The 15,212-nt window shown below is 45.8% G+C and overlaps 1 protein-coding gene across 3 annotated transcripts in view; it reads left to right on the top strand.

The window, feature by feature from the left end:
* The window catches only part of afg1lb (AFG1 like ATPase b), a 223,421-nt gene that overhangs the window by 77,503 nt on the left and 130,706 nt on the right, over positions 1-15,212 (top strand). For all 3 annotated transcript variants that reach the window (XM_038799216.1, XM_038799213.1, XM_038799214.1), the window contains one exon: positions 3,101-3,202. In XM_038799216.1, coding sequence (XP_038655144.1) covers positions 3,101-3,202 — 102 coding nt within the window. The remainder of the gene's footprint in view (positions 1-3,100; positions 3,203-15,212) is intronic.

Here is a 15,212-nt window from a genome sequence, read left to right as displayed (position 1 = left end):
CAGAGGTAGGTTCTTTACCCAGAGAGTAGTGGGGGCATGGAATGCACTGCCTGTGGAAGTAGTTGAGTCGGAAACGTTAGGGACCTTCAAGCGGCTATTGGATAGGTACATGGATTAGGGTAGAATAATGGAGTGTAGGTTAACTTCTTAAGGGCAGCACGGTAGCATTGTGGATAGCACAATTGCTTCACAGCTCCAGGGTCAAGTTCGATTTCAACTTGGGTCACTGTCTGTGTGGAGTCTGCACATCCTCCCCGTGACTGCGTGGGTTTCCTCCGGGTACTCCGGTTTCCTCCCACAGTCCAAAGATGTGCAGGTTGGGTGGATTGGCCATGAAAAATTGTCCAAAATTCTATGATTAACCTAGGACAAAAGTTCGGCGTAACATCGTGGGCCGAAGGGCCTGTTCTGTGCTGTATTTCTCTATCTCTATCTATCTATCTATCTATGTGACTGCTTGGAGTCAGTGGACTGGTCCATATTTAAGAACTCAATGACCAACTTTAATGAGTATGCCACCACCGTCACAGACTTCATCAGCAAATGTGTGGACGACTGCATGCCAAAGAAAGCAGTACATACGTTCCCCAACCAGAAACTATGGCTCATCGCGAAATTGACTCCCTACTGAAGGACAGATATCATAGAATTTGCAGTGCAGAAGGAGGCCATTCAGCCCATCAAGTCTGCACCGGCTCCTGGAAAGAGCACCCTACCCAAGGTCAACACCTCCACCTTATCCCCATAACCCAGTAACCCCACCTAACACTAAGGGCAATTTTGGACACTAAGGGCAATTTATCCAATCCACCTAACCTGCACATCTTTGGACTGTGGGAGGAAACCGGAGCACCCGGAGGAAACCCACGCACACATGGGGAGGATGTGCAGACTCCACACAGACAGTGACCCAAGCTGGAATCGAACCTGGGACCCTGGAGCTGTGAAGCAATTGTGCTATCCACAAGGCTACCGTGCATCAACTCTATACTCGCAGAACGCCTTGATCCATCGGGCATGAGATACATAAGTCTGAGAACATGCACAAAGAGACTCAAAAATAGTTTCTTCCCCGCTGTTACCAGACTCCTAAACGACCCTCTTATGGACTGACCACTCCTGTATGCTTCACCCGATGTTGGTGTCTATGTATTTATATTGTGTACCTTGTGTTGCCCTATTATGTATTTTCTTTTCTTTTCATGTACTTAATGATCTGTTTGAGCTGCTCACGGAAAAATACTTTTCACTGTACCTCGGTATACGTGACAATAAACAAATCCATCCTCTACAGAAAAATAGAAGTTCCGATCTCTTGAGGAAGGCTTTCGCTCTGTGACATCAACTGGGATTGTAACAATGCTGCTTCCATTATTTAAAGGGAAGTTATGTTGTAGCTTCATCAGCTTTAGATGATGCCTGGTGTTGCTCCTGATATGCACTCCTCATTAAACCAGTGTTGATCCTCCGATTTGATGGCGATGGTAGAATGAAGGACATGCTAGGCCATGATGTCACAGGTTGGGTGGCATTCAATTCTACTGCTGAAGATGACTCTTGGCACCTAACGCATACCATCTGTTCTTGATCTATCTCATTTCGCTCCATGGTAGTGCTAAAATCGACTTCATTTCCAAAAGATCTGTGCAATCAAGAGTGGCCGAGATTCCAACCAATACTGTCCTGGACAGATTTATCAGCAACCGGTGGATTGGGAAGGGTGAGGTCAAGTAGGCTTTTTCCATGATTCTCGTGCCATGCTGCAAGCCTATTCCAGCAACTATGTCCTTCAGGACTTTGACAGCTTGGGCAGTGGTGTTGTTACTGAGTGTAGATACTGACGAATGAAGGTCTTTAGGAATATTGGATTCTAAATGTTTGGCCATTTAAGGGTTAAAAGCTGGGGTTATAATGTGCTTGGCTGCAGTGATCATATTTATAAAAAGGTTTTGGTTTTGCAGGGCCTGGGCATATTTAATCTAATCCCATGAGATCTAACTGGGACTGCGGAGAAATCCCAGGACCGCTTGCTCCTGACTGTATACCACTGCCACCTTTGGTGTGTCTGTGCAGCCTGCGGAACAGGGAATGCCCAGGGATGTTGATCGAGGATGCTGATTGACAGGTTTGGTTCTGTGACTATAATTGTCAGTAGTTCTCCCAGTGCCTAGATGTTAGCGAGAAAAACATTGCCGAGTCGACGTGACGGGAATGATGCTGGGTGGTCCATCCAGTTGTATGCTTGTTATGTTTTTTCATAGCAGTCTGTTACATGCTAGGCAGTTAAGAGTCGAGCACATTTTTGTGGGTATGGTGTCACAGAGAGAACAGACTATGTAAGGATGCAGTTTTCCATACCAAAAGGAAATTAGTGAACTGGACTGCAGTCCGGTAGCTGTATGGTCACCATTAACTGATGGAATATGTTTTTTGAAATAAATAAATACATTTAAACTGCTACATTGGGATTTGAACTCGTGTCCCTGCAATTATTATCCCAGCCGCTGGATTAGTAGCCCAGTAACATAACCACTCTATACTCCACTGTGCTCAGTGCATACACTGGGAAAGGAAGTAAGAAAAGCGTCTCCGTTTAAAAAGTAATTCTTCCCAAGTCTGTGGTTTTCTAACAGGGTGTTGCCAAATTAAAACTGTTATAGTCTTTGCACATCTCCATAGCAATCGCAGTGTTGGTTAACCAGTGCATCTGCTGCAAAATATTCAGCTTCATATGTCAATTGAAAATAAATGGTTAATATATTCTCCTCCTTTTATGTAAAAAGAAAGCTAATAGAATCACAAAATTGTTGCAGCACAGGAGGCCATTTGGCCCAACGTGTCTGCACCAGCTCTCCAAACGAGCATTATGGCTTACCCCCTGCCTTTTCCCCGGACCCCTGCATATTGTTTCTGTTCGAGTAATCATCTAATGTGGTCTTGAATGCTTTAATTGAACCTGTCTCCACTACACTTCCAGACAGTGCAATGTAGACCCAAACCACTCGTTGAAAACGTTTTTTTCCCATCACATTTGCTGGTAGTAAAAGGAAAAGTCATTGCTATTCTTTTTGTGATACAAAATCTCCTTTATTCTTCGCAGGGACGGGGAAGACCATGGTGATGGACCTGTTTTATTCTCACGCAACGGTTAAAAGGAAAAGTAGAGTACATTTTCATGGTTTCATGCTGGATGTCCATCAAAGTAAGATATTTCAACTAGAGCATCAGAAATGCAGAACGTCAGCATAAATTAAATTCAAGGTTTAAAAAAAAATACCATAAAGTCAATTTGCATTGTAGTTCCAATTGTGTACAACAGAGTGGTAACTTGTGGGTTTGCATCCACTGTTCCTCATGAAATAAATTCTCAATTTCAAATCTACTACCATCAGGAAGTGGGAAAATCTAATGAAACATTCCTTAAATGTCGATTACATGTCGATTGGTTTAACCAGGTCGGTCAAGGCAACCGTGAGGAGGAGTTTATAGAATGTATCCGCGATAGTTTCATAGAACAGTATGTAATGGAACCTACGAGGGAACAAGCGGTCCTAGATCTTGTCCTGTGTAATGAGACAGGATTGATTCATGATCTCATAGTTAGGGATCCTCTCGGAAGGAGCGATCACAATATGGTGGAATTTAAAATACAGATGGAGGGTGAGAAAGTAAAATCAAATACTAGTGTTTTGTGTTTAAACAAAGGAGATTACAAGGGGATGAGAGAAGAACTAGCTAAGGTAGACTGGGAGCTAAGACTTTATGGTGGAACAGTTGAGGAACAGTGGAGAACCTTCCAAGCGATTTTTCACAGTGCTCAGCAAAGGTTTATACCAACAAAAAGGAAGGACGGAAGAAAGAGGGAAAATCGACCGTGGATATCTAAGGAAATAAGGGAGAGTATCAAATTGAAGGAAAAAGCATATAAAGTGGCAAAGATTGGTGGGAGATTAGAGGACTGGGAAATCTTTAGGGGGCAACAGAAAGCTACTAAAAAAGCTATAAAGAAGAGTAAGATAGAGTATGAGAGTAAACTTGCTCAGAATATAAAAACAGACAGTAAAAGTTTTTACAAATATATAAGACAAAAAAGAGTGGCTAAGGTAAATATTGGTCCTTTAGAGGATGAGAAGGGAGTTTTAATAATGGGAAATGAGGAAATGGCTGAGGAACTGAACAGGTTTTTTGGGTCGGTCTTCACAGTGGAAGACACAAATAACATGCCAGCGACTGATAGAAATGAGGCTATGACAGGTGAGGACCTTGAGAGGATTGTTATCACTAAGGAGGGAGTGATGGGCAAGCTAATGGGGCTAAAGGTAGACAAGTCTCCTGGCCCTGATGGAATGCATCCCAGAGTGCTAAAAGAGATGGCTAGGGAAATTGCAGATGCACTAGTGATAATTTACCGAAATTCACTAGACTCTGGGGTGGTCCCGGTGGATTGGAAATTAGCAAACGTGACGCCACTGTTTAAAAAAGGAGGTAGGCAGAAAGCAGGAAATTATAGGCCAGTGAGTTTAACTTCGGTAATAGGGAAGATTCTGGAATCTATCATCAAGGAAGAAATTGCGAGGCATCTGGATAGAAATTGTCCCATTGGGCAGACGCAGCATGGGTTCGTTAAAGGCAGGTCATGCCTAACTAATTTAGTGGAATTTTTTGAGGACATTACCAGTGCAGTAGATAACGGGGAGCCGATGGATGTGGTATATCTGGATTTCCAGAAAGCCTTTGACAAGGTGCCACACAAAAGGTTGCTGCATAAGATAAAGATGCATGGCATTAAGGGTAAAGTAGTAGCATGGATAGAGGATTGGTTAATTAATAGAAAGCAAAGAGTTGGGATAAATGGGTGTTTCTCTGGTTGGCAATCAGTAGCTAGTGGTGTCCCTCAGGGATCCGTGTTGGGCCCACAATTGTTCACAATTTACATTGATGATTTGGAGTTGGGGACCAAGGGCAATGTGTCCAAGTTTGCAGATGACACTAAGATGAGTGGTAAAGCGAAAAGTGCAGAGGATACTGGAAGTCTGCAGAGGGATTTGGATAGGTTAAGTGAATGGGCTCGGGTCTGGCAGATGGAATACAATGTTGACAAATGTGAGGTTATCCATTTTGGTAGGAATAACAGCAAACGGGATTATTATTTAAACGATAAAATATTAAAGCATGCCGCTGTTCAGAGAGACTTGGGTGTGCTAGTGCATGAGTCACAGAAGGTTGGTTTACAAGTGCAACAGGTGATTAAGAAGGCAAATGGAATTTTGTCCTTCATTGCTAGAGGGATGGAGTTTAAGACTAGGGAGGTTATGTTGCAACTGTATAAGGTGTTAGTGCGGCCACACCTGGAGTATTGTGTTCAGTTTTGGTCTCCTTACTTGAGAAAGGACGTACTGGCACTGGAGGGTGTGCAGAGGAGATTCACTAGGTTAATCCCAGAGCTGAAGGGGTTGGATTATGAGGAGAGGTTGAGTAGACTGGGACTGTACTCGTTGGAATTTAGAAGGATGAGGGGGGATCTTATAGAAACATTTAAAATTATGAAGGGAATAGATAGGATAGATGCGGGCAGGTTGTTTCCACTGGCGGGTGAAAGCAGAACTAGGGGGCATAGCCTCAAAATAAGGGGAAGTAGATTTAGGACTGAGTTTAGGAGGAACTTCTTCACCCAAAGGGTTGTGAATCTATGGAATTCCTTGCCCAGTGAAGCAGTTGAGGCTCCTTCATTACATGTTTTTAAGGTAAAGATAGATAGTTTTTGAAGAATAAAGGGATTAAGGGTTATGGTGTTCGGGCCGGAAAGTGGAGCTGAGTCCACAAAAGATCAGCCATGATCTAATTGAATGGCGGAGCAGGCTCGAGGGGCCAGATGGCCTACTCCTGCTCCTAGTTCTTATGTTCTTATGTTCTTATGTTCTTATAAAGACGAGAAGGAAAAATAATCGAGTTTTCCTGAGCAATTGTCTACCTCTGAATGCTATTTTTGGAGCAGCATTGATGGAGTTGGAAAAGATTGAAGTCTCAGGTCCTCTTGGTCAGGAAACATGTTCAGAGTGATGACTGCAAGGGCAGTTGTGTGGATAAAATATGAACTTTAAAAAGAACATGGGCGGGATTCTCCCAGCCCCGTGCCAGGCCGGAGAATTCCCGCAACCATGACACGCCGCCCCGATGCTGGCACGCAATTCTCCATGGAGCGGAGAATTGGCGCCGGTGTGGCGCCGGTCGCGGGCAGCTCTACGCGGCCGGGCCGCCGATTCTCTGGCCCGGATGGGCCGCCGATTCTCCGGCCCGGATGGGCCGAGTGGCCGCTCTAAAAGGGCAGAGTCCCACCGGCGCCGTCCACACCTGGTCACAGCCGGCGGGAACTCTGCGCGCAGGGTTGGGGTACAGCCTGAGCTCCGACCCCGGGGCGGGCCTCCGATGGGGCCTGGTCTGCGATCGGGGCCCACCGATCGGTGAGCTGGCCTCTAGCTCGCCGGGCCTATTTACTTACGCGCCGGCCCCTGAACTCCCGCGTCATGTTGCGTCGGGGCCGGTGCGTTGAGGAGGGCCACCGCGCATACGTGGATTGGCGCCGGTGCCACTGCGCATGTCCGTGTTGACGCCGGCGCCACTGCACATGCGCGGATCCCGCAGCGCACAGTTCATGCCGGGATGGGAGGCTGGAGCGGCGTTAACCGCTCCAGCGCCGTGCTGGCCCCCTATAGCGGCCAGAATCGGTACTCACAGTGGCCCGTTCACGCCGTCGTGAAATGAGACGGTGTTTCCGATGGCATGGAGACTCTGCTGCCGAATGGGAGAATCCCACCCAGGAATTTGTTGCCAGTATATTCTTTAAGCTGAATATCTGGATTTGTGTTCAGTCGACGCTGAAGCTGCAAAGATGTCCTCTTGTAAAGCTGCCATTTAAAATTACTTTGGATAGTTTCAGCCCAATTCTTACTTTTGATTTGATTTGATTCATTATTATCACATGTATTGTTTCTTGCGTGCTGTACAGACAACGTATACTGTACATAAGGAAGGAGAGACTACAGAATGTAATGTTACAGTCATAACTATGGTGTAGAGAAAAGATCAACTTAATATGAGATAGGTCCATTCAAAAGTCTCATGGCAGCAGGAAAGAAGCTGTTCTTGAGTCAGTTGGTACGTGACCTCAAACTTTTGTATCTTTCTCCTGATGGAAGAAGGTGGAAGAGTGTATGTCCGGCGTGTGTGGGTCCTTATTTATGCTGATTGCATTTCTGGGGCAGCGGGAATTAAAGACAGAGTCAATGGATGGGAGGCTGGTTTGCGTGATGGACTGGGCTACATTCACAACCTTTTGTAGTTTCCTGAAGTCTTGGGCAGAGCAGGATCCATGCCAAGCTGTGATACAACCAGAAAGAATGATTTCAATGGTGCATCTGTAAAAGTTGGTGAGGGTCGTAGCTGACATGCCAAATTTCCTTAGTCGTCTGAGAAAGTAGAGTTGTTGGGCTTTCTTAACTATAGTGTTGGCATGAGGGGACTAGGACAGGTTGTTGGTAATCTGGGTACCTAAAAACCTGAAGCTCTCGACCCTTTCTACTTCGTTCCCATTGATGTAGATAGAGGCATGTTCTCCTCTACGCTACCTGAAGTCGATGACAATCTCCTTAGTTTTGTTGACATTGAGGAAGAGATTATTGTCGTCGCACTGGATGTAGGCACATGATGCAAAGCATATAGCAATTGGTATAAATTGCTGGTTGTACTCTGGCTACAGGGATTGCCACTGTGGAAGAAGGAAAAGTTGTCTGGTGCAATATGGAGTATTCTAAGACCGTGTTGCATCTGATCTCGAGATGCTTGATATTGATGCAGAGTTCTTGAAGTAGATATGCGTATTTTAAACATTGTAAAATCCCTCATCTTGATGAATACAAAATTCACCAGAAGAACCAAAGAACATAAGAAATAGCAGCAGAAGTAGCCCATTGGGCTCAGCAAGCAAGCCCCCTCATTTAGTAAGATCATGACTGGTCTGATTGTGGCCGTAACTCTATTTTCCTGCACACTGCTCAACTGAGCCATTTAGTGATGGAGACCTGAAGTCGGGCTTTATTTCATTTTGATGTATTTGCAAATAAATGTGAATCGACAAGTGAAAACACCAGCGACAATATGTCTCTTTATAGGTACTAAAATAATTTAATGCCCTTCACCTGTTTATCCTGACACTTATTTTATGCAATTGACAGTTTCCCTTGTTTTTTTAAAATGAAACTTTTGTGAGGATCATGAAGAACCCAGCATGAGTTTGTAGAGTCAAACAGAAAGTAACTTTATTCACAACGATATGTACATAGCAGCAGTAGTTCACTACTGCTTCCTTCTCTAGCCAGGGCCACACTGGCCAGCTCTACTTATACAGTTGCAACTATGAGTGCTTGTCCCGCCCCCTCTAGGGGGAGCTCATATTCCCCAAGAAACATGGGTAACCAATTGTCCCCAGCCAATAGGATCTGGGCAGGTAATAACAGAAACGTAACAATTAACACTCACAACAGTATTCCAAAAAAAAAGAGAAAAAAGTTACTTTCCAAGCTAGACAACCCTCTTCCAGGATCCTCAACAACTTCTTGGTGCAAACATTCTTTTTTGTAAAACAAATTAGATATTTGATCACTTGCATCGACCACTTGATCTTGGGATTTACCTTTTTTCCACTATTTGTTTCACATCAACAAGATCTACTCTTTTTTCATTTACCTTTTTTGTTGATAAATATTATCCTCCCTAATGTCTAAGGGCAAACTGTTTTCAGTACACTTTGTGTATATAGAATTTCCTAGAAAATGTTTGAAAGATAGAGTCCCATACGCACTGCTTCCACAAGAGCCAATGTTTCTGCAGCTAAAGTGCTTTTAACAAAACGTTTTACTTCATAGAAAATACATAGACACACACATAGAAAATAGAAGCAGGAGGAGGCCAATCAGCCCTGTATGCCTGCTCTGCCATTCATTATGATCATGGCTGATCATAGAGTTCAATATCATTCTCAAATGTCTCCGTCTCTATGTCGAGGTCCTTAGAGTTATATGTAACCCAAAAAAGTGCCGGAATGTGGGGACTGGAGACTTTTCACAGTAACTCCATTGCAGTGTTAATGTAAGCCTACTCCTGACAATAAAGATTATTATTATTAACCGTCCCCTTCACCGTGTAGACCACCCCAAATCTCCCGTTGCTTTTGTACAACACTGCCTTCGCTCTGCCAAAGGGCAAAGCCTTCGCGCTAGCTCTGCTGTGAGATTCTGCTATATACAAATACCATTTCCTTCCCACCTCACCTCTCTGTTCAGCTCTGCCCATCTCAGCACTTTTTCCTTCACTTGATAGCTGTAGAAGCATATTATACAGCTCTCGGTGGCTCACTTGGCTTTGGTTTTGAGCAGAGTGACGGGTGAGCCCTGTCCAGATCGTAGAGGGAGGGGTCCTCCTCCCCCATCAACCCAGCGTACATCTCCGCAAAGTACTCAGTCAGCCTCCAGCCCTCCCGCCCTCAGGCAGTCCCATGATCCTTAGATTTTGCCTTTGTGACCTGTTCTCCAGGTCTTCCAACTTGGCTCTCAGCCCTTTATTGCTCTCCACAGCTACTCAACCATTGAGGTGAACTGGTCACCGTGCTGCGATAAAGCTTCTTCCACCACCTTCAAAGCGTCTCCTTGCTGCCGCACCTCCCACATCTTTGCCAGAGCCACCTCCACCGGGGCAAGAGTCTCATCCACCCACTCCTTGAGGGAGGTCATCATCTCCTTGCAATGCTTGTCAATGTGCGTGTAAAACAGCTCTTCAAACAGCCCTGCGATCACCTAGCTTATCCACCGTGATGGGCGTGGCCCCACGCAGCTCCTGCTATCTTTCCTCCCGCTAAACTCCCCACCTAACTCGCCGACGGACTTCGCTCACCCCCTCTTACCCCAAATTCTTTTTTCTGGGTTTTTGAAATCCTTTAGTTGCCTTAGCCTTTCCAACACATAGTCATGCAAAATTCTCCCCAGAAGAGGGAGGGCGAGAAAAACAAAAACTCTAACAAGAGCCACCCAGGGTGTGACCTCAAACTACATGTCGCCACCGGAAGTCCCCTACTGCCGCCTTAATAATAGATTCCAACATTTTTTGAAGGATAGGTAATTAGGCTAACTGGCCCATAGCTTCCTGCTTTTTTTCTCTCTCTCTCTCTCTCTCATCCTCTTTTCTTGAATGGAGGTGTTATATTTGCGGTTTTCCAAACCACTGGGACCTTTCCAGAATCTAGTGAATTTTGCACGATTACAACCAATGCATCCACCATCTCTGCAGTCACTTATTTTCATTTCCCAGATGCAGGGCATCAGGTCCAAGGGACTTTTGGCCTTCAGTCCCGTTCGTTTTCCTTGTACTTTTTCTCTCTTGATCATAAAACAATATTAACAGGTGTTCTCATTTTGATTGTGATACTAGAATGAAGAGTGACCAACAGCTAAGTACATTGCCACATGAAGGAAGAGAAGTCATGATCACTTAATTACCTCCGGTTATGTTTGCATATTAATTGACCACATTAAGAGCAACGACAATATGGAGATCTGTGAGTTGCATAGAAATACAGAAAAGTTAACGCTTGGCAAAAGACCAGTTGACTCAACTAGTTCTTGTTTGCTCACCCCACGAAAAAAATAGTCCTGAATATGTTTATGCACGCTGTCCCTTTTTCATTTTTCTCCTTCGACCTATCCAATCGAATCCTGAATATTGACACTATTTCTGCATCAGCCACTTATCCTGGAGGTAAGTTCTGCATTCTGTGTAGAACTGGCTCCAAAATGGTGGTAGCACCATCATGTGGTGGGACTTTGTGTAATGTTATTTTTGTAACTGTAACAAACACTTCTTGTGTCTTCTCACTTGGTGTCACAATTGGTTACATCTCTTTTTCCAAGTCATTATAGAATGTTTGTTTATTTTCATTTCTATCTATCTGATTATCTGTTTTTGTTATCATCTGAGTGAGTTGCATGAACTCTTTGCACCAATTGTAACCTTTTCTATTACTAAAGCTAGAGAAGCATCAAACTTTTAATCTTTCGTACACCGTTGTTTAATTTCCACTAGAGCCATAAATTGTTCCAAAACGCTGTCTCATCGCATCTGAAATTTAAAAATTTTCTCTCTTTAAATTTTTCCTTTTGAGACCTTTTTTATACAATAATCAATAGGCTTGTTACCATTGCTATCACAGGCCATCTATTTATTTGGGTTATTCATGGAGGCCCCGCCTTTTCAAGTTTGCTCCTGGCCTGAGGTGTGGTGACCCTCCAGTTAAATCGCCACCAGTCAGCTCTCCCCCTCAGGGGAAAGCAGCCTATGGTCATCTGGGACTATGGCAACTTTACCGTTACCTTTATTCATTTGTCTAATATCTCCTCCGCATTATCCCTGTCAGCTCTTCTGCTATTTTATCTTATTTTCCTCGTCATCCAAGGCCAATTTTGGTTAACTTTGCATAATGATTGCTCTCGGGCGGAAGGCACCATTTTATGTTAATATTACTATTACTCGTTCTTTTATTTGCTGATCTGGTCAATGTTGTTTTTTTAAAATTTACTTACTTTCCCCAAAAGTCTGTTATCTGAAGACAAATGTTTATTTATTTTGGAGAAGCTCATGGTTTATATTGGCTATGGTATTCTGATATAATTAGTTTGGGTGTAAATCTGTCTCTACTTCTCTGCGTTTGGCCTCTGCTCTTTACGATGTTCCATAAATATTCCTTCATTTAAATTTACATTCCATTTATATTTATTCCACCTTTATCTTTGTTTTATCCTAAGCTCTGCCTCCATCAAATCCTTTTCTCAAATATCCACTATATCCACTCTTCTACTACCCATTGTCTGCAGTACACACTCCTCACCTTCAAACTATCTTACTTCTCCAATCACCCGTTCACTTCCAATGCTAACAATCCATCATCCAAACTTTTCACTCCCTTGCAGCTGTCTTCTCATTTCATCACCAATTCCCCTGAGGTTTCCAACTATCCTTCTCCCTTTAGTACTTTTCCCAAGTTTTGTCAATTGCAATCTATTGTAAATGATGCCATGTGTACCCAAGGACTGTTCATTAATATACATAAAAAACAAGCAGCTCTAGCCCTGACCCTTGGATGCACCATTCCCGTAGTCTGACAAACAACTATTTACCATTGCTCTCTGCTTTCTATCTCTTGGCCAATTTCATATTTGTGATGCCACTATCCTTTTAATCCCATGGGCTATAATTTTGTTAACAAGTATTTTAGGTGGGACTTCTGGTGGCGGCTACGAGGGAGTAAGTCGCACATTTGGTGGCTCCCGCTCTGGTCGGACTTTTGGACCCCCCCCGTACTGAATTCCCACATCGGTGCATGGAGATAAGGACTAGAAGCGCTTGTAAAGGCAGAAACAGAAGGACAGAGAAGGCTTGGGCTGAAGCTGCAGCGGGAGACAGCATGGCGGAGGACCAGACCTCTGCCTTGTCGACCCAGCGGTCAACAGAGCAGCTGATGCAAGTTATCCAGGCAGAGCAGGACTGCTTGGACCAGATTAAAGAGGCAATTGTGCAGCTGGAGCTTAGATTGAATGCCCAAGATCGGGCGATCCAGAAAGTAGCGAAGTCGCTGGCTGACCAGGAGAAACATCAAACAGCAGTGGAGTTGGAGGTGGGGATGCTGAGAGACCAGCAGAAAAGGCTCCTGAAGAAGGTGGAGGACCTAAAGAACAGGTCCCACCGGCAAAACTTGAGAATTGTTGGGCTCCTGGAGGGCTCCAAAGGAGCGGACGCTGGGGCATACATAGCGGGTATGTTCGAGAAACTGCTGGAGGATGGGACATTCTCCCAACCCTTGGAGGCTCACAGAACACTCACGAGAAAGCCGCAAATGGGAGACCCCCCGAGGGCAATGGTGATGAGATTTTGCAGATATTTGGATAAGGAGCATATTTTACAGTGGGCCAAGCAGACACGGAGCTGTAAATGGGCCAACAGTATCCTGCGGATCTATCAGGACCTGAGTGCGGAGGTGACCATGAGAAGAGCGGGGTTTAACTTGATAAGGTCGACCCTTTTCAAGAAAAAGGTGAAGTTCGGGCTGTTGTATACGGCCCACCTCTGGGTCACATACAAGGAGCAACATTTTTATTTCGAGTCGCCTAAGGAAGCGCTGGACTTCGCGAAAAGGAAAGGACTGGTGGTGGTGGTGGACTGAGAACTTTGAACTTTGCTGCAATGTTAATGTTCAAAAAAGTTTCACGATTATTGTTTTGAGGACGTTGATTTATTTTGTTTTGTTACTGGGGGTGGAGAGGTGGAAAATGTTCTGCTGACAAGGGAGGGACTGTTGCTGAGGGACAGAGAGGAAGTTGGGGGCGGAGGCTGCCTGTGGGCAGGCCGGTGGAGGCGTGGGGTGCGGGTTGGCGACTGGCCCAAGAGAGGGGATGGCTGATCGGCAAAGGGGGGGCAATGAGCCCCCCCGACTAGACTGACCACCGGAATGTAAGAGGGCTAAATGGGCCGAAGAAGAGGGCACGCGTGTTCGCGCATTTGAAAGGACTGAAGGCGGATGTGGTAATGCTGCAGGAGACGCACCTCAGAGTAGCTGACCAGATTAGATGAAGGAAAGGTTTGGTCGGACAAGTTTTTCACTCGGGACTGGACTCGAAGACAAGTGGTGTTTGAGGCGGGAAGAATAGTTTTGGATGTGGGAGGTTGGTGCAGTATGTTCAGTGGGAAACTGGAGGGGGTGCAGGTGGTACCAGTAAATGTGCATGTGCCAAATTAGGACGATGTTGAGTTGATAAAGAGGATGCTGGGGAAGATACCGGACCTGCACTCGCACAGGTTGGTCATGGGAGGGGACTTCAGCACAGTTATTGACCCTGGCTTGGACCGGTCAAGCTCAAAAACAGACAGGGTGCCAGTAATGGCTAAGGAGCTAAAAGGGTTCATGGAGCAGATGGGGGGGGGGGGGGGGGGGGTTTGATCCATGGAGATTTGGGCAGCCGAGGGTGAAGGAGTTCTCCTTTTACTCACGTGCATAAAGTGTACTCCCGGATTGATTTCTTTATTCTGAACAAGGCTCTACTGACGGGGGTGGTGGACACGGGGTACTCGGCGATCATAATCTCAGACCATGCCCCGCACTGGGTTGACCTACAGGTTAGTAAAGACAGTAACCAGTGCCCGCAATGGAGGTTAGACGTGGGACTTTTAGTGGACGAGAAGGTGTTCGGGCGGTTGAGGAAATGTATTCAGAACTACCTACAGGTCAATGACATAGAACATAGAACAGTACAGCACAGAACAGGCCCTTCGGCCCTCGATGTTGTGCCGAGCCATGATCACCCTACTCAAACCCACGTATCCGCCCTATACCCGTAACCCAACAACCCCCCCCTTAACCTTACTTTTTAGGACACTACGGGTAATTTAGCATGGCCAATCCACCTAACCCGCACATCTTTGGACTGTGGGAGGAAACCGGAGCACCCGGAGGAAACCCACGCACACAGGGGGAGGACGTGCAGACTCCACACAGACAGTGACCCAACCGGGAATCGAACCTGGGACCCTGGAGCTGTGAAGCATTTATGCTAACCACCATGCTACCCTGCTGCCCTCACGGCAACACGGGGAAAATTTCGGCAGCGGTGGTCTGGGAGGTATTGAAGGCGGTGGTTAGAGGGGAGCTGATGTCAATACGGGCCCACAGGGAGAAGGTAGACAGGGCAGAGATGGACCGATTGGTAAAGGAGATGCTACAGGTCGCCAGGAAGTATGCGGAGACCCCAGAGGCAGGGCTTTTAAGGGAACGGCGGAGACGACAGGCGGTGTTCGGCTTGTTAACCACAGGAAGGGCGGTAGAGCAGCTGAGAAAGGTGAGGGGGGGGGGTGATTTATGAGCATGGAGAGCAGGCCAGCAGAATGCTTGCACAGCAGCTTAGATAGAGGGAGGCAGCCAGGGAGATTGGGAAAGTAAATGACGGAGATGGTAACCTGGTTGGAGATTCAGCAGCAGTGAATAAGGCGTTTAGGGATTTCTGCAGCAGGCTGTACGGGTTGGACCCCCACCGGGGCCGGAGGGAATGAGGCACTTCCTAGGGGGGCTGAATTTCCCAAAGGTGGACGGGGAGTTGGTAGAAAGGCTGGGGGCCCTG

The sequence above is a fragment of the Scyliorhinus canicula genome, chromosome 6 (genome assembly GCF_902713615.1).
Source record: "Scyliorhinus canicula chromosome 6, sScyCan1.1, whole genome shotgun sequence".
In the NCBI taxonomy this organism is placed as follows: domain Eukaryota; kingdom Metazoa; phylum Chordata; class Chondrichthyes; order Carcharhiniformes; family Scyliorhinidae; genus Scyliorhinus; species Scyliorhinus canicula.
This window is presented reverse-complemented; position numbering and strand designations above follow the sequence as displayed.